Genomic DNA, 23,408 nt, shown 5'->3' on the forward strand with positions numbered 1-23,408 from the left:
TTAACAAAATCCGCAACTCCATCCAACACTCAAGCTCAGAAACAGTCGCCTCCAACTCCATTCACCACCATACCCGTCGAGCCCCACAAAACGAGCACCCAGCAACCCAACCACTTTCCAAAAGACGTTCCCCGAGACCTCGACCCCTCCACCCGCTACCAGAGAAGTGTCTTTTAAATGGAGCGAGGGTGTTCCGTGTTTGAGTAATTACGATGCGATTGTGGTCGTCCCGGTGTGTCATTTCGCTGCCGGGGAGCAAGATTCCATGGGAAGCGGGGGTGGCAGACGGAGGAGGAGGAGGAGGAGGGCTGATTCGTCGGTGGGCGGAAGGTACGAGACCTTCGGGGGCCAGAGTTTTAGGGGCGAACCGTCGGTCTCTTATTGCTCCCCGAGTGGCCGCAAAACGAAGTTTGATCAAATTCTACTGCGCCGGCATAAAACTGACCGGTTGGCCGGCCGTCCAGGGTTATGGAGCCGATAAATGATTCATCCGTGCGTTAGATACGACGCGATACCAGCCACCGATGTGTTTCCAGAGTGGCCTTCGATCGCATCTATGGGTCCTAAGTACTTTGGCCCCGTGTTCTCTGCCCGCCTGTGTGCGCTCCAGCTGCCGATCATCATCGCGCCAGACCTTTTACGACCGACTGCATTGACTCGCGCTAAGTCCTCGACGGCCTCCTTTTTTCCTCGCGCTTTCCCTAAGCCGCTAAATCCGTTCAATGGAGGCTCGTGTGGAGCGCTACCGCGAGGCTAGCCGAACTCTCCGCGCGGAGGATCCTTAACGATAGTTTGTGAGCATCTGAGGGATGCTGGAGGTATTCAATGAGAGATGGTCAGCTTCAGTTCCTGAGGGATGGGTATCGTTGGTGACAGTAGAGTGACGTAATGTTGAGTGTATCTGGGGAATGGAAGAATGTATCGTTGGGGATCCGATACTGATGGTTGGGATGAGATATTGGATTCGGTGTACGCTGCTGTTAGAATTACGTTAGGTTATGGTGTTGCGGAAATTCGTGGGGTGGTTCCTTATGATCTAGCAGTTAGCTAAATTAATAAAATTAAATAAAATATTGCGAAACTCAATACATTGCTTAGGAATAGAGATTTTGAATTCGGGACTTTTTACCCGCCGGACTTTTAGCCCCACCTAATGTTCCTTCTCGAGAATGCTTTCTCGAGAGTTTTTCGAGAAATTTTATAATTGCTTATTTCTTATTTCTCGAGAAATAGTATAATTTCTCGAGAAACTTAAGTCTAGGAAAAATATTATAAATCTCATTTATTTTCGTAAATGAATGTATTACTAGTTAATCAATAGAAAATCACAGTACAGAAGATTCGATATTACTAACTGCTGAAGGTGCTCTTAAATTCTTATTTAAAAATTTAGAAAAATTGTATACTGAATTAAGTACCTAATGAGTTTCTTGTGGCTATTAAAGAAGAATTATTGAAAAGAGGAGATAAGACTATTGTACCCCGTATAAATTTTTGCATGATACAGAATTTCTTCCAAAAGGGTCAAAAGACGCATTTTTTCATTTAACAGCCAATATAGATATTTCTAAAACGTCAAAATATAAAATTAACAGATTTTGCTACAAAAAAAAATAGATTCGCTGATGCTACATTAGACGCATTGTGCTATTTAAAAATAAATTTTAAAACCAAAAAGTAATGTTTTGCTTTGTACAAATTTTGTATTAAATAAATATATTTACCAATTATATTTAATACCTATTTTTCATTTAGACAAGTTTTGTATAAATTAGACAGGAATAATCATTTAATTAAAGTTTTCTTGTGTTTTTGATAAAAATTATCAACATTATTCCAAAAATATAATTTTTGCAATGTTTCTTCCAATTTCTCAAGAATTCTCGAGAATTCTCAGGAAATATGATCTCATTTCTGATCTCTCGAGAAACAAAAAATATCGAGAAATCAGGAACACTAGCCCCACCCTACCCTACATACATAGCTAATCAAGAGACAAATAACTTCAGATATTGTTAATGAGCACTTAACATGCAGATAATAAAATAATATTAATAAAAATTAAACTTAATACAACTCACCAATGGCATACAGAGTAATCACGTTCGTGTTCTGCATTTCATCGACTGGCACACACACGGACGCTACTTTATTTACGAAAGAAATCCCACGTAAAATCTCTAATCACTCTCCATAAAACAAGCATAATAGTTTAAATGAAAGCAGCAAGACTAATTAAAATCTATCAGGATCGAGATATATATGTATGCATAACGCCAATGGAGCACCACTCGCGATGTTATTTGTACGACAGACGGATGACGACTGACTTACTCCGAGGTCATGGATAATAGCACGATGGCAATAACAAGTCTCGAAATCGTACCTGAACCCCCCTTAACGCGCGAGCCCCGTTTTTGCGCCAATCTCTTCCACGTTCGCGGTCTACCAAGAAAGCACGTAAGGTCAAGGATCACAGAGCCAAATGCGAAGATCCTTTAACGCGCGTCTCATAACAACAAAAGCAACGAGAAATATTCAAGAATTAATTTATTTCCCGCCGAAACTTAACTAAAAATTCTCCAGCACCAACTTCACCAAGCCCCATTCGACTCCCCAAAATTCCTCAGCAAGGACCACCCTCAATGCCCGCTAACAATGCAGAAGCACTGCACAGAGCCCATCTTCCTCTATCTTCTCCCACAGGATCACCCTGCTCATTCTCTCCGAAGACATCAATCCAAGGAGTCCGGTACATTTCACTGGAAAGGAGGTCCGCGCACCACCATAACCTATTCTATGAGAGGGCACGGGGACCCCATTACAGCTCGACGAAGATATCCAGCGGGCCGGTTCACGTGAGATATTTCTTTCAATATAGCGGAACATCCATCAGACTTTGGAGAGGAGAGCAGGCCGTAGCTCTCGCAGACAATCTTGCAGAAACAATTCCGCAAGATGTCTGGGATGCGACGACCTCTGGCCACCGGGATCCCCGGATTACAGAACTGACCATCTCCTTTGCATAATGACACTACGCTTCTCCCCTTGAGCGCCGCGAGGCTAAAGTCGCCTACGTTCGACCCCGCGCAATGAAAACCATCCCCCGAAACAGCCGAGGACCGGGCCCACCCTAACCCGCGTGGACGATGCTTACACGCTGCAATAACAATAATATCTATATATGATAGCGGCCGGCGTCACCCTGGACTTTTCCAGGCTGCACGTGGATTTCATACATAGGAATGGGCCGCTTCACCGTGGCGGATCAGCATTCAATTGTATCGAACTTTCGTTTGGGATGAATCCGACTCCAATTTGGCGAGCAGCTGGAAACTCGGCGGGAGCGTGCCGCGAAAGCGAGTCCAAGAAGTTGGGGAGTTGATGGCGAGACTTTGTTGGGTTTTCGAACGACGATGTTGGAATTTAGATAGGCCTTCTTGGAAAGCCTTGAGGTGGGTAGATTTGGGGTGGTGGATGCTGATAATGGGACTGTGGATTTTTTGGTTTGGATCGAGAAGTAAGGGGTGACATGGAAAAGAAGCGCAAGTGTAGTATATAGGGTGATTTGTGAATTTTGTGTTTAGCTATTAGCTTTGGGTGGGTGGCAGCTAAAGACCTCTAATGAACTCTTTTGTTTCCCACCCCCTCATCTCAACTCTACTTACAGTGGCGTGCAAAAGTATTCGGCCACCCTTTAACACAGAATAACTTTTTTAAAATTGGTCTAAACGACTTGAGTTTTTTGGAGAAGCTAGAAGGATTAGTTTGCTAAGTGACGTGATTCGTCGTTTTGAAAAAAATTGCAATTGGTCGGGATAGCGAAAAAAATAGTAAATGTCGTGTTTTTCAACTTTTTTGTCTGTGCTGGTAATGAAAATTTGAAAAATGCCTTTTGTAGATTTAAGTAAGTTGTATACGTGCTGAAAATTTCATCAAAGTCGGTTAACGCAGCTATGAGCTACAACTTACTTAAATCTACAAAAGGCATTTTTCAAATTTTCATTACGAGCACAGACCAAAAAATTGAAAAACACGACATTTACTATTTTTTTCGCTATCCCGACCAATTGCAATTTTTTTTCAAAACGACGAATCACGTCACTTAGCAAACTAATCTTTCTAGCTTCTAAAAAAAACTCAGTCGTTTGGACCAATTTTAAACAAGTTATTCTGGGTTAAAGGTTGCCCGAATACTTTTGCACGCCACTGTAGGTACAAGCGATAACTTAGTATCGTTTAAAATACCTGTGAATTTATAATTGGAGCAGATGGTGAGTTTTGGTTACAGATCAACGGAAGTGGAGAAGCAATTTTATTCTTATTCAAGTTGAGTGAACTTCTTGGGAGTGTGTAAGTGGAGCCAAAGTTAAATAAGAATACCTAGTCCATAAAGTGTCTTCGAATCGAATACTGTATACTTCTAAATTTGTTAATTCTTTGTTCCATCATTTTTAATATTCCCATAGAGAATCCCTTTCCACTACAATGGATAAAATTTATCATCCATGGTACCACTAATAATCCCAACACAATAACCCCGCTGAACAGTAAAAATTGAGAGGAGGAAAAGCTTTCGTTCACGGTGAAAGATGATCGCAGCAGTGCCGACTTCCAAGATCGATCCTCCGAACGTAAGATGCAAATGAGAAATTAGGTCCGGTTGGTTGACGTCTTCGGGAATTAAAGAGGCGAGCCGCGGCGTTTCGCGTGCCGCTTTTCTTTTCGCTAATTTAAATGTCAAAGCAAATTGTTTGATTATTTGCTATGCAAATGAAATTGTTTAAGACGAAGCCAGGCTGAACGGGCGGCGAACGGGCACCTGGGCGAGCGAACCAGGGGGATTATTCCGACGGCGTTAATTGGATCAAGGAGTCGGATTGAGGAGCGATCCTCTCCTTCGGCGTACAGCGGGGACTCAACCCTAGTTTAATTATGCTTCCCGAGTCTCGAGCGTGTCGCAATAATAGCGATACAATCCGCGGTACGAGCTCCAATTATCGTCTAGCCTCTCCTCGACAAGTACAAAACTGAAAATTAGAAATATCTGTTCTTAGCTGTTTCTAATCAAATTTTCATTCAAAAAAATTAATTTCCGAAGATATGCGCAGAATATATTTGGCTAGTAATTTCAGAAACTCAATAAAGTGAATGCAGGATGGATTTATCTTCGCTTCTGCTAAAGATAAAGTTGGTTAGTTTTCGTATGAAGTTCTAACCACAGAATAAAATTGGACGAAGGTATATGCAGTACCAAAACTGTAATACGGATATTAAAAACAGGCAATTTCCCTTCTTCCAAGTGCATGTAAACATTCTACCCAGTTCCCTTTCATTTTCAATATCAAAGAACTTAAATGCCCTCATTACTAACCATGATTCGACGTTTCCTTTGCTATAAATTTGTATTCTCGCTCCACGCGCAACTTACTTGCAATAATCTTATATATTACCGCAAATAACCGTGCTCAAGAACCCCGAATGAGTTTCTCCGAAGGAAAAGAAACAACTCTGCTCGGGGTATCAACGAAATTGGCATTTTCAACATTGTACTCGGCTCATTGCGCCAGGATTTGCATAATTATCGTGCGTGGCCTAAAACGGTCGGCTGAAAATCTGCCCGTTTTTACTCGTCGTAATGGTCATCTATCTTTTCCCTCGGCCAAGGAATGGCCGGTGCCGGAAAAATTGCACACCGCCGACGAGTATTATAATGAATTTCACGGATAAGGATCGCGCGTAAACCCAGCAACGACAGTTTTAGGAGGACGTGATCGTCGTATGAATATTCATTTCAAGGAGAGCAACCATGCCTCCCTACTCTGTCCCTTATAATTAGTAATAAAAAAAAGGGCGTAAAAAAACAACCATCCATTATATATCGATACATTTTTACTCTGTGTAGTACCATCTGAATATGACATAAATATCCGTATAGTTATTATCGATCATTAATAATGACGCGAAAACGAGCGCCGGTCTCCTTTGTTCATTTCTTTTCAAATTGTGACACTGTGCAACTTTTGAGTAAAAAGTAGCCTTCAAATTATTACTGATGGCATTTTGTAAATGGATTTTGGTACACTGAAGCTTCTAATTATGAAACTTTAGATGGCGAAGAATTTTACAGACTTCGTTGTTGGCTACACTTTGGTACTTACAAGTAATGACCTTACAGTGATTAATTACGTCCTTTTAATCATGTCACGTTGTGTTTGAGGTCCGTGAATGATACTAGCGGCCCGACAAGTGTAAACTTTAAGTTATTAATAGAACTTGTGGCCCCTTCATTAGAATAAGGAACATGGTATGAATATTTAAGAAACGTGCTCTTAGTTTACATATCTGTGGTGGATAATTAGTTACTATCATTCGTGTGGTGTTTTTATTCACGGTCACGTAGTATTAAAACAGATTGGCAAATGTGTGGAGAGTTACCTATTCTTAGTAACGATTTTGTCTCGTTGAATGTCATTCAGGGGTATTCGGTTTCTAAAATTGGCAAAATATAGCATTCCCACGACCTGTTAGTTACGAACAAGCTTCCTAGGGGATTCGTGGCTTGCCACTGAAGAAGTGTAACCGCATATGAAGGTGGGCAAAGAGGTCTTATCATTGGAAATTCGAGGAGAAGTCGTCAGAAGGGCGAGTCACCCTTTCGACCGCCTCTCCTCGAGCTACTGCTATTCCTCTCACTCGAGAGCACTCCGTGCAATCTGCCGCCTCGCATTTGCATACATAAGCTATTAAGCAGCTCTTTTCATTTCCTCTCGTTTATGACAGTTTAGTTAGAATAATGTTTTACAAGATTGCCGCGCGAACAGCGCCCCGCATAATGGCATTTCCCCATCTGATTAATGTGCCCACCCACGTTATCGTTCATCGTCTTCAAGGACGATTTAAATGACCCCTGTAAATCGATCGAATGGAACACGGGGTATTTAATCCGATCTTTCTTTAAAAATGATTTTATTCAATTGTATTGGATGCTGAGTATTACAGAGCGATGGAACATTTAAACAGTTTCTGGTTTTACTGTTTAGCTTCCTCTTGGGGGGTGATATGAATGCATTGAACTGTGGGATAGCAAAATTTTGGGATAAGAAAACTCTGGGATGATAGAGCTTTGGGATAGCAGAACTCTGGGATAACAGAAATCTGGGATAAAAAAACTTTGGGATGATACAACTTTGGGATAGCAGAACTCTGGGATAACAAAATTCTGGGATGATAGAACTTTGAGATAGCAGAATTTTGGGACAACAGAACTTTGAGATAACGGAAATCTGGGATAATAGAACTTTGGGACAGTAGAACTCTGGAATAATAGAACTTTGGGATAGCAGAACTCTGGGGTTACAGAACTCGGAGATAACAGAACTCGGAAATAACAGAACTTTGAGATAACAGAACTCGGGGATAATAGAAATCTGGGATAGCAAAATTTTGGGATAACAAAACTCTGGGATGATAGAACTTTGGAATAACAGAACTCTGAGATAACAGAACTCGGAGATAACAGAACTTTGAGATAACAGAACTCTGAGATAATAGAAATCTGGGATAGCAAAATTTTGAGATAACAAAACTGTGGAATGATAGAACTTTGGAATAACAGAACTCTGAGATAACAGAACTCGGAGATAACAGAACTTTGAGATAACAGAACTCTGAGCTAACGGAGATACCATAGGGCGTAGACCTTGCAATTTCTGGAAGTAACTTTGACTTAAGATCTCTTGACACTTAAATTCTCGACAATTTTACATAAAAGATTTGCCCAAGCGTCGACTGCAACTCTGACAAGATATACTTCAATGTAAACTTAACAGAAATCCCTATTCAGTCTCATCGATAATTGAGCATAAACGAGGTACCTAGCACTCGAAATATTTAATAATTTTTATATTATAACGTGTCCTGCGAGCAGTTCTCTAGTATGCGAGATACTGAGTGGATATTTTTATCATTCTTTCTCACGGACGACATGTTTTGAAACAGTACTCGTTATTATTTACGATACTGCCTCTATTTAAAATGATACCGCGTGGCTTAAGACGCGAAATTTATAACCGCGATCGCGCCATGTGCGTTCCTTTGTGAACAGAGAAATGTTTCGAGATATCCATAACGAATACAGGGCACTTGTAATTCATGAGTTCCCGTGACATTATGTGCTAAATATCTCACGATACTCTTTTTCTGTAACACGAACGTTACGCCTTTTGTGGCATAATATCGCAGTCGCCCTAATACACAGCGAAAAATTTATCGTAACCATTTATTTAGGTCACTCCAACACACAACGCATAAAGAAAGATTCTATTTAATAAGCCACTATTATTAAAACAACCTCCAGGAAGAAGCTCCAAGAAACGGAGGCTTCGAACGATAGAACCGACACAGCAGGAAGATAACCAGTATGCAGATTCGCCCTAGAACCGATACAATATTTACAGGACTTTCAATGTTTCAGCAACGCACGGGCATACTGTATTATGTATGCTTCATTGCTTATGAATAACAGCTTCTATCTGAAACGCATACGTATCTCTGCCCAAAGTAGAATTTATATGGCGGACCGCTTCTCCTTCCTCGCTACCAACGAATGTTATTCGTGCTTCTTGCTAAAATACCACAGTGCTGGAAATATACACTTCCACAAAATTACGAATAACGAAAACCTTCAATTCTATACTACCCTTACTAATAACCCTTTTTCAAGCATCTACTACATCAACCTACTCTAAAAAAAAAAGAACAGTAGTCAACCTACAAAATAGTAGTCAAAATCCCCAAAATGGGACACAACAATTTTATCACACCACGCAACCATCATTCCTCTCAAGGTTTCCAATTGCACGGTAGTTCCATCAGGGAACGCGACTCGTGGCCGACGAACAGTTTCGGTGCCGTGTCGGCGAGATTTCATTAGGGGCCGCGTCGATATCGGCAGGCATCGCGAAAGAACTCGGCCGCGATTAATAAACGCTGCCGATCGACGTCGTATATCAGGATGGGTAATTAAGCGCGTAACTATAGAATCTCGAGGCGTGGCAGCGTCGCTGCGCCGTGGGCAACCTGTTGTACACCGACGAGGGAGGGCGGGTATTATTAGTCGCGAGACGCTATAAATATAAGCCGTTACGAATTAAACGGAGCCCCACCCGTACCTTTATTACAACATTTTTAATTACTGCGAAATGGCCGGAAATTTTTTCTCGCCTCTCCCTCCCCCTCCGCAGAACCCGACCAGCCGCCGAGCCGCTTCCTTTTACGAGCTGCGAGGAAACACACAGCCGCTAATTAAACGGGAACGCTTCAAATGCCGAAGCGCGTTAGATCGGCCGCCCGACTCCCTTCGCGCTTTTAAATGCCCGCCACGCTCCGCGTAACTTGTCTCCTTCGACTGCCGGGGGGGGTGTGCGCGCGGGTCGAGAGGGAAACAGTGGATGAGGATGCTACTCGATCGTTGGAGACGGGTGTTGCTTGGGGAGTCCGCGGGACGATGGGTTCCGAGCAATGTTTAATCGCTTCTGCGATAGCGGGGATGATGAAGTGAAAAGAATGCATCGCGAGAAGGGGGAAGCTTTTCCTTGCTCGTTTATGAGTGCTCTTTCTTTGCAACTGGGTCAGCTCTCTTTTAGGAGAGTGTTCTAATTCTGAAACAACTGAGAAGTCTTCGGATCGGTACAATAGGTGGGGGGAAACTTGGTAATGATTTTTTAATTTGACGAGGGTCTGGGTTAGTTGTTAGTGGTAAGTTGTCTTCTGTGGCCTACTTTAAAATTAAATGCTTAGTTTTAAACCTTCGTTGACGCACCTCTTTTTTGATCAACTTTGACATACCTGGGTGGCTCACACGCAGAGCAATTTTTGAACGACTGCCATTCTCATGTAAAGAATCCAATCGTTATGGAAAAAATAATGGGTAATTTTCAAGGTATCTAGAATGTATTACAATAGTTTTTTTTATTCAAATTTTATCACAGTTTTTGTGGAAAAATTCTAGATTACCACATGTCGAGAAAACACGAAAAAAATCTTTAAAAAATTGTAACTTTTACAAATTTCAATATTAGAAGCTACAAATTTACAGAGTTGTTGTTCAGATATAATATTTTGAGAAAAAAGTAGTTTATTTACCCACCCACAGTGTCAACGAAGGGTAAAAAAAAAATTTTAAAAAATTAAAATCGACTTCAAAAACATAAAAATGCACTGAAAAGTATGAAATTTTTTTTCCTTTATTTAATCTACGACTATCAATTTTTTATGTCAAAAAACTAAGGGGAATAATTATTTCATACTTGTTAGTGTTTTTTTATGTTTTTAAAGACGGTTTTAATTTTTTTTTTAAATTTTTATTTTGTACTTTTTAATTATTTAAGTTACATCACTACATTTATTTAAAAAATATATGAGTAGGCCTGCAAAAAGAGCTGCTCGTAAAAAAGAACCGTTTGCTAGAAATGGAAGATTCCAAGAATAAGCGACTTGAAAAAGTGAGAATAAGCATGTCTCAAATTCTTTATATGGGGTCTACAACTCAACGCACTTTTTCATGATGAAATACAAATTGTGTAATAAGGAGAAGTTTGAATTAACCAGTACTGGCAAAATATTGAGCCAATATTGATGCAGTGTAGAGTGGGACCACCAGGGCATCGCCGTATTTTGAATAAAAAATGATCATCAAAATCGGTGCATATACTGAGGAGTTATCCGGAGACAAACATAAAAAAAAATACATACGAGTCGAATCTATGACCTCCTCCTTTTTGCAGACTTTTAAAAATTAAAAAAAATTCTACAATATACAGCTGCAAATGTTCGATCATCTCATGGCATGTTAAAACAGAAGATAAATTTTGTCTACGCCCCATTTCACGCGTGGAGAAGGAATAAAGTCTCCCGAAGGTGCACGATAGGGCACAATAACGAGATTTCCTCTGGCGAGCGGCCCTCAAGCAGGTAACACGGATTACACGTCAAAGAGGAGTGCGCTGGCATCGTTTGCATATCCCTTTGAAAGCATACACACCACGGAGGAACAGTGTAATCTGTTTCAGTCGCTCAAGTTTATTCTGCATTGTGTTAATACACATACAATGGCGGGCCGTGTAGGAGCAGACGCGCCAGCTATTCAAAAGTAAGTGTGCAATTGAAGAAAAATGCACGGCCCTCCGCTCTCGTCGGGCCGGTCAAAAGCTGGGGAAAGCATTTCCATACATTTACAATTCTATTATGCAGCTCTTTATGACGCCGACATTGTAACGAGCGCGGGCCAAACGCGGAGGCTTATTAGCAGTTATCGGTCAACGTTCGACGTCGCATTAATTACACTCCCTTTTTACGTACATTCCTTTCACGAAACGATGGGCATAAAGTAGTGAACGACTCGATTCTGCAGCATAGAAGACGAATGTTTCGGGAGCAACGTTTTCTGTTTGGTTTAAAATTCAAGATCACCCTGACCTTTCAAAGGCAAGAGGTATTCATGGATTTTTCAACTTTTTCCAGTGTCGATTGACTTTGTTTTTACGTTAACTGCTAGACCACGTTGGAAGCAACGCGATATTCAACTGTAACTAATCGTTTCGGCTGTACTTCCGAAAAGGACCAGTGGCCGATTGAGATGAAACCGGGTGGGTATTGCGAGGGGTGTGGACAGACACCAAATATAAAATTTTAGCTTCCGCAATTAATGCGTTGAAAAGATACAGGAGTAATTGTGAATAAAAGGGTACACCTTACCGATTTTTTTTAATCACCACGGTACATCTTAACAATATTTCTGTTGACTTATACCAACTCAACGCATTCCACTTTCCAACTTGACCCGGGTATTAGTATTGGTTGGGGCTAGATTAGTGCGCGGGCGCGTAAAGCATGGTAGCGAACCGATGTGAGTTTGGCGATGCTAAAAATGAGAGTGTGGTGACAAAATTTCAAAAATAAGAAATGGCAGGACGAAAGGGTTCCCGGGTAGGGAGGACTACGCCAACGTAAAAAAAATTAACAATAATTTCGTATTAATATTTCGGAAACTAATAAATACCCGAAGTTACAATTTTAGGTTTAGGATCCACACACCCTCACCAACCCTCCCCCTAAACCTCATCTCGATCGGCCACCGGTCCCTTTCGGAATAATATCCATCAATTTTATCTATTCTACTTGCCCGATTAAACAAAATACATTTCTCTACAATTCCCCCCGAAATATCCCTCCCCAAGATCGAAAACTCGAAGAAATACCAGCTCTACCCATCCTCCACAGTCTTCACCATCAGCATTTTAATCAAAACGAAGCGGAACTCCGCTCAGAACTCTACGATGTACGTACATCGACCGCCACCGCCTGCAGATTGCCATGCAAACGAGAACGGAAAAATGAAACGGAAGAAAAAGGAAAGGGAAAGTAAGTATATACAATTTCTAGATGAGAGAATCCTCTGGGAAAAGAGGCTCGGCGATTCCTAAGCAGAGACGGTAGCATCAGCTACAGGTCTTCAATGCTTAATCGTCTGTCAAATTCACGGTAGGCAGACTCGCTATCAATTTCGCCCAGGGAGCAGGGAGGACACGACGAATCGGAGCAGTATGCGCGCGTGTTTGTATCGATGGGCACCGAATATGCGAAAAGCCACGTCCCCAGCGATGCAGCGAAGCGTTGCTTTTAATAACCATTAATTTCAATGGGCGGCTATTACGTAAAGGGCGGCGAAGCGCAAGGGAACACAGTCTCTTGGACAACTCGTACTTTCTCGATAACACACAGGCTGCTCGATGCGAGGCAGAAGGAGGAACAGTTCTAGCGGGATGGAAGACGATCGACGGATATGTTAATTTACCCAACAGGCTCCCCCGTGTGTAAACTAATTTCTTTATGAGAATTCACTGCTAAGGGCAAACACTGTAGCCGGCGATCGGCGATTTCTTCAGGTGGACATTATCTCGAATCGATATCCTGTAGCAATCGATACGGGTATGATTATGTTGGGAAAGGACCTTCCCATTGTCATGGAGCGCGTGGATTGTAAATTTTGAATAAATAGGTGAACCCATTTCGAATATTTGTGGCAATTATTAATTCACCCTTTTGTGTAAGATGTTCTGTAGTGAATAGTGGAAACGCGAAGGAAGACGATTCTATGTATGTATATGGAATAAATATGTATATATAGAAAATTTTTTATGTTAAACGATTTTTAAAAAAAATGCACTAAAAACTAAAAAATAATTCTTTTCATGTACTACAATATCGATGGTGTTTTCTCACTTTACATAAAATCGTGGCGCGGGATATTTCATAACAGAATATGAATCAATTTAATGCAGCGCCATAATTTTATTTAAAGTTAGAAAACACCATCGAAATTGTAGCACAAGAAAATAATTCTTTTTTAGTGTTTAGTGTATTTTTTGTAAAATCGTTTAACATAATTTTTTTTATATATTTTTTTATTTTCTAGTTGTCAGTGTTTTGGATTTTTTATTCATTTTATATTTTTTTATTTTTTACTTAATTTTAAAAAAAAATGGAATTGACATCGAACCTACGCACGCATGCAAAGTTTCAAAACAATTGGATTGGTGGAAGTGGGTGAAAATTGAGTGGCCAGATTATTATTATTAATATTATTATTATTATTATTATTATTAACGGGAAACCCTTTAGTGTACAGAGATGCAAAATTATTACCATTACTACATAGAAAGATAAAAGTAAGAGAAAGAAATAAAAAATATATATATAAAATAATAACATAAAATAAAATAAAATAATATAATATAAAATAAAGATTTGAACCATATACCAAACATACATACAGAGGATCGAAGCAAAGTAAAATCATTTAAAAAGAAGTCTACGTGGACGTTCCAAGGAAAGAGCAAATGAAAAGAAAGAAGAAATTTGGATTCAAATGGATTAATTTGGACATTTGGCAAAAGTAAAATCTGTTAAATCTTCCTTAACTTAAACCTTAACATCGAAGCATCTCCATAACGCAAATCCTTGTACAATCGCAGATCTACAACTATTATACGATAGAGTTGGGTCCTCCGAGGTGCAAGCATTAAGTGAAAAATGTCCTTAAAATTTTCTATCGAGATTGCGGAAGTTGACTCGTTAAGCGTCACCACCGTGCAATTCCACTTGGAAGAGAAGCTTCAATATCGTTGTTATTACAAACGCCGTCCGTGGATCGTCCAGGGGACTCTTCTCAATTAAAGCTGCCTAATGTATGCATCGAGTTCGTGTCCTGTGGCGGAAGCCGCGAGAGGGACTCTAAGGAGGTGGCCGAGACGGTTTGATTTAAGATGAGATGTCAAGTGTAGCAAGTCCTCGAAGGGCGAGGCGAAATCCTCGGTGTCAATTCTCAGAGCAATCTGCTGATGCAGATTAGGAGGCTTCGTCTATCCTTTTCCTCTTCCTGCCGCGCGGCGGAGCATCCTCCTCGACCTCCGCGCCTCGAGATTAATTGGGGCGAATTGTCCTGACGGAATTAATGCCGCGAGTTCGATTCGCGGTCCACGCTTTGCAAACTAATGGCTCGCCCCCTCCTTTTATCTTCTTGCTCTCTATTTATCGTTGCATGTTCGTTTGGTGGTGGACGTGGGAGGGATGATTTAATTGTGTAAAAGATGGAAGTGGCTTAAGGAGTGAATTGAGAGCAATTAATTTGAAAATTAGATCACTAAGGGGTCATTTTATTTCCACCATGATTCTGTATGATCTTAAAATTCATTAATAAAAATTCTTCTTACATTTGGATTTAACTTATCAATTGCTTTCTCTTGTCTTCCATTCTTTCCCTATTTTCGCACCTTTTAACGAAATGAATTTAGACCAAGCTTTTCGAGTAATTCAACCTCTCATCACACTTTGCGCGACAGTAAATGATGGACGTGGCGTGTGGCACTGGTGGTTACCTCGTTACAGTGAACCGTTCCAAGTAACGCGAGCATAAACGCCGCGTAACAGGTATATACGCAAAATTCCGCTATAAACGCCATGGCAATGTGTATGTATGAAAATGAGGTACAAATTCAAAGCTCCATATCTGTCGTCTTCACTGCAACGTATAACCACCCTCGAAACCGAATTGGCGATATCCTTCTACCCTCTAATAGCGTGATTCTTGTCACCCTTTCCTTTTGTCCCTTCCGATCGTCACCGAACAAAATAAACTTTCAGCTCAATGTTCCCCAGCTTCGAAGCTTCTTCACCTATTCTTATTGAAATCAAATCCTCCCATGAAAAACACCGAACACTCACCGAGGACTCAGAAAACAACGAAGCACGATGAATAAATTCATGGGGATTGGATCCAAAGATGAAATCGAGCTACGAATTAAACTACTCTCTTAGTGCAATAAAGACGTTAATGATAATAATAATAAAGAACGCGATAGAAATTTAGATCACAACTATTCAAGGTACCAAGGCAGCATCACTGCAGGGATCAAGTCCTCCGAATATGTATTCCTACATATTCAGAACATAATAAAAGAAACGAAGGATGGTAAGTAGCAAAACACCACATTCGTTTCCACAGGATTCATCGCCGAAGGGATTCGCCACGAAGGATGATCCGCGCTAAATTTGCGCGACGATCGAGGGAGAGGGTCGCCGTTCCCGTCGAATAATCCGCAGATGTCGAGTTCGTGGGCCGTCGAAGCCGCGTCGAATCGCGTAATTTAAAGACTAACGACAGTTGAGGATGCACAAGTATGCAGCCACGGACACGCAAAGGCCCCGAACGCCCGTAACGACCAGCTATTTGGCATGGGACGCGTGCTCGCGGAGGGATGCCTACTCTAGCTCGCACCGCTCCACGAAGATGATGCGATTGTGGGCGCGAGAGGGGCTCGACGGGTCCCCCAACTGTTATGGTCAGGATTACCCCCGGCCGGGGGACTTGGGGTTCACTCCCCCTTGACCGACACACTTAGAACAACAATAACTCAGTAATCCGCGCGGACCTGCGTCCGTGTGGCGATGAAAAATGTAAAAATCCGGGAAACCACTGGCCCGTGACAGTTCAATACATTTTAAATGCGTTCCGGCGCATTTGTGGGATACGATAAGCAGCCGCGATACCCGAGCCTCACGAACACCCCAATATGCCCGTTATTTATCGTCAGATTTATGGAATAAATGAGGAGCACGCTGGCTGCCTACTGTGGCAGCGGGGTGGCCCCGCAACGCGTCGCCCCGTTTTATTATTAACGCCCGCAGATGTGGACGAGTGCCACTATTGGTTAATAAATACGAGCGCTTGTTAATATTTTAAACATGGATTTCCTGTGCACGCGGGCGATTTTCAGTCGAGGAAGAGTGATGGTAATTGTATGTACTGTTTGTCGATGTACTTGACTGAGGGTTTCTCATTATATTCAAGGATATAAGGCAACTATTAACAGTACTTTATTTAAGAGGTTATACCTAGTCAGGCGGCTGAAAAGAGGCGAATATTTGTGAATTTTTTTTGAAGAAGCGGAAGCGTATATTTTTACAAAACTTTTTGCGCTTAAAAGAGCAACATTTAAAGAACATTTGGTAATTTTTTCGTAGAAAAATATTTATGTTTATAATAAAATAACAACCGACATCTAAGAAGCATTTTTAAAAATTTGGTTTTGCGGTGAGCATTACTATTCGCAACCAGATTATCTAAAATCAAAAAACAAAAAAGATTTCGTTAGTATATTAATGTATCCTCAGGTTGACGGAGAGAATTTGCCGAAATATTAAGTTAAAACAAAATGGCGGCTATTTAAAGTTGAAATCCTAATTTTTTCGCGTAATTTTTGCAGGATTTTTATTATAAACGTAAATGTTTTTCTACGAAAAATTTACATATACTCTCTTCGGCCGCCTGACTAGGTATAACCCCTTAAGGAAATGTATTGGCAACACCCTTCTGCTATTGAAGAAGTAAAGGAGTAAGGATATTCTAATTCTCCCTCGACGCAAAGAAAAATTACCAAAATTATATCGACGCGCGTTACGAAAAGTAGCACGTCTCATTTTTTCTACACGCAGTTGTCCGTAAGAAAAAAAATGGAACGTGCTATAGTCGATGTAGTGACGTATCTTTTAACCAGGATGTAGTTTTGTTTCTTCTGAATCCGTACAAATTCCCTCAACGAGTGGCGCGATTCAATCATAACGGCGGAATGCGTGTTTCTTTCTCTCGCAATCACGCCGTTCCACGCGCAATTTGGAACATGGAAATCTAGTTAGAGGGATTCTTTCTAAAAAAAGGCCGCTCGAGCAGGGTGCGGAGTTTACGTTGCCAGCGTTGAGTGGATCCTAATAAAAGGCCGTAGTCGGCTTATCGAATCTCGGGTTTGCGGTGGCGGAGAGTGTTCATAGCCTGCAGCCATTTTCACCCCTCTGTCAACCTTCAACCTCCACTCCATTATCATAGCCTTCCGCCGGAGTATTATTTACCAATGCCTGCAGCTTCTTGAGAAACACTCGGTACACCGCGACACGCGAGCCCCAACGATGCAAATTCTTAAACTCGTTCACGTTCAAATGAAATCTCACAAACGAGTGACAGGGGATGTTTAATCTAAAGGGGGAGCAGACGTATTTTTAAAGTGTACACAAAGCGGTTGAACGCTTGATATATTAAACAACCGAAAACTCTGTAAAATCAAAAATATCTGCGACGATTCTGCGAAGGATAAAACACAGACGAATTATACCCAGCATATGAGATCGCAAGGAGCCACTGAATTCCTTTAAAGACCACCCCCATAAAAGAGCAGAGATTCCCTCGTCCGTTCCCGGGCGTAATGAAGAAGAAAAGTACGTAGGTGTAATAACAGGAAAAGAATGGAGCGTAAGAAGTCCCCGATGATGATAGATCGAAACGATGAACGAACGATGGAAGATATAGAGAGAGAAGAAAAGGGGAGTAGACGGGGGGGGGGTTGGTGGAATGCCTTTATACGCCGCGTCTCTATGAGATTCTTTCACGACACGCCGATTTAAAATGCCTTTTAAGAGACGCCCGCTCGGCTGGTAGGGATTGGTGGAATTGTGCCGAGCTGAATCGAACGTTGAACTCTATAAACCCTCTGATGCCCCGTGTAAGTTGCATTCCTACTTTCCACCTTAATAAGAAAGTCGACGCCCGCTGTCTATACTTATGCAACGAGCCGTGGTTGATTCGACGTTAAACGAGCATTCTGATAATCAGCTCAACGTATCACGAAAGAAATCAATTTCTGGTGAATTAATATTTATTTATTTATTTATTTTTTTCGTAATATAATAATATTGAAATTGAGATTGACTAATAATTATTTCTCACAATGTTGAGGATGTTTAGAAATAAAATGTAAATTGCGACCAGCCAGAGGTGGCTTCGCGAGGAGAAAGGGAAGGGAGAAGATTTAAGGGAAAAAATGAAGCATCGCGCGACCCAAGGAAGACGAACGAGGGGTCCAAGCGGTCCTTCGGGAAACAAAAGCGCTCGTTTCGACGCATTATAATACAACGACAGTAAACATATCCCACAACTTAAAATCGCAGTCGACGGCTCCTCGGCCCGGCTGCTTTGCAATCCCGCTCTGCACTTAGGATTTTTACATAATCGCGCTTCTCAAGGCCGGATAATGTTTATACGATAATTGACCCCGACACGCCGTTGCAACGCGTGCACTATAATGCAAGCGCATTATGGAAATGTATAAACGCGGTGCACTGAGCGAATTTTCTTTCTCCTTTTCTGCTTTCAAAATTTTTGGGGTTCCCTTTCGGACGCGAATTGTATTCTAATTCGAACTTGAAGAAAGGCATTTTGACTGAAGATTTTCTTACTATTTTGTTTTTCAAGAAAAATTATCTTTTCATACCACCGCGGAATTGGAAGTTCTCATATTTAATTTTGAAGAACAGATTACGATATTCAATCAGAAAAAAAATGATGTTGAACGATTTTATTAAAAATGTAGTAAAAACTAAATTGAAATGCACTGAAAACTAAAAAATAATTCTTTTCTTGTACTACCATTTCGATGGTGATATACTACGAATGCCTGCAAAGTTTTAGTTTCACTATTCGCACATACGTGACAGATCATTTCTCGATAAATTGTGTACTTTCGGTAATCGCGATGCGGCTAGCGTCCCGAACACAGTGGCTTTTTGTCGTTTTCGTAAATAACGCGAGTGGCTTATTTCAAGATGATTGGATTTGTGGTTATGGGTTATATTTATTGATGACTGGGTAATTTTTTCACCCGCTCGGGCCTAATTTTTTTTTTTAAATATTATACTGTCATCCAAACTACGCACGCCTGCAAAGTTTCAAGACAATTGGATAGTTGGAAGTGGGTTAAATTTGAGTTCCCAGATTTGAACCATACAAACATATAAACAGAGCATCGAAGCTGAATAAAATCGTTAAAAAATAGACAATTGCGTCAAATTCTTCACAAATTCAACTCTTTCAACCCCATTACAATTTCATATTTAATTTTCAAGAACAGATTACAATAAAAATAGTGACAATCGGATCAAATTCTTCACAAATTCAACTCCTTCAACCCCATTGCAATTTTATATTGAATTTTCAAGAACAGATTACAATAAAAATAATGACAATCGCATCAAATTCTTCACAAATTCAACTGCTTCAACCCCATCACAATTTCATATTTAATTTTCAAGAAAGGATTACAATAAAAATAGTGATAATCGCGTCAAATTCTTCACAAATTCAAATCCTTCAACCCCATTACAATTTCATATTTAATTTCCTAGAACAGATTACAGTAAAATTACTGACAATCGCGTCAAACTCATTACAAATTCAACTCCCCCAACTCCATTACAATTTCATCTTTAATTTCCAAGAATAGATCGCAATATTCAAATATAAAATAATGACCATCACGTAAAATTCTTCACAAATTCAACTCCTCCAACCCCATTACAATCTCAAAACCAATTTCATCAATATCCTATTCCACTCATATCCTAAATGACCCATGCGACACAGGACACTCTACCAAATAAAAACAGCGTTCATCATTCAGCATACACCTCCCACAGGATTCACTGTCAGCGTGCACCGAATTCCATTAACGATTATAACGTATCACGATCGAATCGATCGACCTGCCCTTCGAGTTATCCCCTTGGTTCGAAAAGTGTTCATCATCAACGGTGGTGGTTGCGTAAGCCCACGTAAAGGATGGCGGCTTGCAAGGGACTCCTTTTGAACCGACCATTATGGAGATTCATAGGAAGTATTATATACGTGATATTATGCGCGTGCAGACGGAATTACGTGGTGCAGTCGTCGTCGTCTTGCACGCGGATATAAACGCGAGGCGAGAAGTTTCGGTAATGGGGATTATTATCCTGCGCGCGATTACGGTTTCGACGCGCACCACGTCCACCAGTTTAGTCCCATTTACATTGTTAATAGAATCATTATTAGGTTATCGTGCCGGTTTATGCGGTTAATCGGGGCCCCGTTTCAGCTCGGCGGAGGAAAAATTCGCCTGAGCCACCTTCCTTCCATTCCAGCCTGGAATATTCGAACGTTATTACCTCTCCTGATATAGGCTGCGAAATCATAGAGCAGCGAGGGCTTCGCTAAAAAAAGTTAATTGTCGAGTAGCGCAATAATTACTTTCGGGCCCCCCCTCCTGTCTATCTAAGGGGTTCTACGCGAATTCGTTGGTTACGAGAGTTCCTTTGGGCTTCTCGAAGCATTTTGAGAGAAAGATTTTGGGGGAACAATAGCGTTCGTGGGGGAGATGTGTTATTTTTTGTGAAGGTGAAAATAAATTTGAATATTTTAAAAGCTTTTGTAGTAGGAAAGTTTATTACTAAGTATTATTAAGTAGAAACTGAACATCTGTGTCTATATTACAAATTATAAACTATCCTTTGATACCCCTGGTACTCTAAATTGAAACTTCATCTAGCTTCTGTTCTCGGAGATAAGGCTAGTCTTCTGGTTTTGTGCACCGACCACTGAACTTTTCCACAATTCGTCTCCTCGAGAAGGTAAGGTGTATTAAATCCGTCATCCTATAGAGCATCGCGTACACGCGTGCCTCCAGAGCAATTTACATCCAGGCAAAGAAGAAAAAGTGCCGGCTCGACACCCTAAAAACTCCCAACACCATTTACTCCTCATTTTCGAGCCATCCGAGTTCACGCGAGCGCTTAAAAAGCTCGTCGATTCGCGCAGCTGCGGCGCGTTTAAAAATTTCGTCGAACCCATTAAATCGGACCCACCTTCAATTTCATCGCGTCAATCGATCGCGTCAAGTGTCTCGTAAGAGGATATCGGTGATCTTAACAGGAACCAAAGGTGAATCCACCACGAAATACTTGGTGCACGAAAATGAACAAGAAGGGACACTCTGGATGGAAAGGTACACCAAACAAATTTCTCAAATTTGCAATAGGCAAGGTGGATTGCTAAGAGATCTCCAAAAAGTGGAGATTAAATACAGAAAACAGATCTCTAAAAAGTGGAGCAGTTTACACAGATTCAACCGATGGAAATTAAATAAAAAACCAAATTTGTTACGAAACAAATTCGTCCACTGACCATTTAGAGTTTGCCTGCAATTCAACCAGTGGCTGAGATAAATCACTGCGTAAAAATATCAGACACAATTTAGCTGCCGTAATTTATCTTACAGCCAAACTGAAAGCAGCTTGCTTCCACGTTCAAAACTACCCCAAAACCGCGTTTTCAAAGATCACTTCGCTACACTCGATTCAAGTTTCAACAAGGAATCGCGAGTCCCTCTCCACGCGCGACGAATCACAAAACACCCTGCAATACGTCTGCGCCTTTAATACTCCACGCCAAGGTGCACGCGTCGATCCATGGATAAACCAAGTAGGTGACTAAAAGAAGAATCGAAACCAGGGAAAGGAACGAAACAGTGGAAAGAAACAAACCGGGCACAGTGTCCGACTGGATGCATGCAGTCTAACTAAATCTATCATACCTTTCGAAAGCGTAGTGTCTCTCGTCGAATCTGTAACACATAAACAAGCTTCGTCACTACACGGCATTACATACCACGGAGCACGCGGCGCAGGGGTCATTGGATCAGAAAACAAGACCAGCGTGACCGACTCGTTTTATAAACTAGTTTCGACCAGCCCCCTTCCCGTAGAGAAAAAGTAAGAAGGGAGGGCGGGAAAGGGGTAGAACGAGCGGCTGTAAAGAAAAAAAATAAAGAACGCGGAGGGTGGAGGACGAAAGTGAAGGGTAGCTGGACGAAGATTCGGCGAGCAAGGGGGCAGACATGGAAGGGTGGAGGGGAAGGAACCGCGAAGATTATTCGAGCCGGTAGACGGGTAGTTTGGGCGCACATAAGTAGTTATACCTATAAGTAGACATAATCATCACCAGCGTAGGTAGGCAGACAGGTAAGGTTAATTTCCAAACCCCGTATTATAGTCCCCGAATCAACTTTTCCATAGTATAATAAGCAATTTTATGACGTGCACGCGTAATTATATTGAGATTAGATAAGAACGGGTCCGTTTAGTTCGCAGCCTGCAGATCGACGGGCATTGTCCAAGTGGAAAAATTTGGGCCGGCCCAGGGTGAGCGCGCGCGCGCGCGCGCGCATGCGTCGGGTGGACGGTTTTGCTTCGTCTTGTTGGACACTTGCTCCTTTATTGGGGATTTTTAGTCGTTTACTGGGCCGCAACTTTGATACTCCTTTCTCTATTAAGCTTGAAGTAAGTAATTGCAGGTGGACGATGGGAGCACTTAACTCAAGTTTGCATAAGAGGCTTCCAAGCTTCTTTTCCTCTCTTTTAGGAATACAGTGTGTATACTTTATTTGCGTCCTGGTAATTGCAGGGATGCAACGCGGTACTTTGCATTTACTAGAACACCCACCTCGAATGAAAGATATATTACACCCAATTCAAATTGTTTGGTCAATGCAGTGCTAGTATTATTAACAATTTAAACATTAATAAACTTCTCCGCCGGACCAGAGATAAATAAAATAATTATTTAGAGTACTAGCTTCCCTTTAGGTGTTCAATATTTTCCTATATAAATTCGATTTGCAAATCGAAGAGATCCATGGGCATTCCCGTGATCCATGGCCACGGAGCAGAGCGCGACAGCCCCCCCGGCTCAGGCGCGCAACTTTTTGCCCCTCGAAACTCAAGTTCACGACAAACAAGCACCGCGACACGGTGCATTTACAATGCTATTTTTCTCCTAAATGGAACTTCTTCTGATATCGCGATCGAGAAGTCAGCTTTGCGGCCGTTTTTCCGATCCCATCGAGCGGAGCGGGCCCCGCGGGCCGGAATGTCGGCCGAAACCGATAAAAACCGAATCAAATATCTACCGTTCGGCCGGGGGGGATCACTGG

General features: G+C 41.4%; 1 protein-coding gene across 8 annotated transcripts in view; it reads right to left on the bottom strand.

Annotated features, from left to right (window-relative positions):
* LOC143378585 (protein trachealess-like) overlaps nucleotides 1-23,408 on the bottom strand; it is a 186,161-nt gene that overhangs the window by 99,682 nt on the left and 63,071 nt on the right. For 6 of the 8 annotated variants that reach the window (XR_013088310.1, XR_013088308.1, XR_013088311.1 and 3 more), the window contains one exon: nucleotides 22,011-22,040. The exons of 1 other annotated variant lie outside the window; for it this stretch is intronic. Coding sequence is in view for 2 of the 7 variants with exons in the window: in XM_076830406.1 (XP_076686521.1) it covers nucleotides 22,011-22,040 (30 nt within the window). In the remaining 5 variants the exon portion in view is untranslated. Of the gene's footprint in view, nucleotides 1-2,081; nucleotides 2,314-22,010; nucleotides 22,041-23,408 lie in introns of those variants that run through there. One more of the 8 variants, XM_076830411.1, reaches the window with a different exon arrangement.

This window comes from Andrena cerasifolii, chromosome 2, assembly GCF_050908995.1.
Source record: "Andrena cerasifolii isolate SP2316 chromosome 2, iyAndCera1_principal, whole genome shotgun sequence".
NCBI classification, from domain to species: Eukaryota; Metazoa; Arthropoda; class Insecta; order Hymenoptera; family Andrenidae; genus Andrena; species Andrena cerasifolii.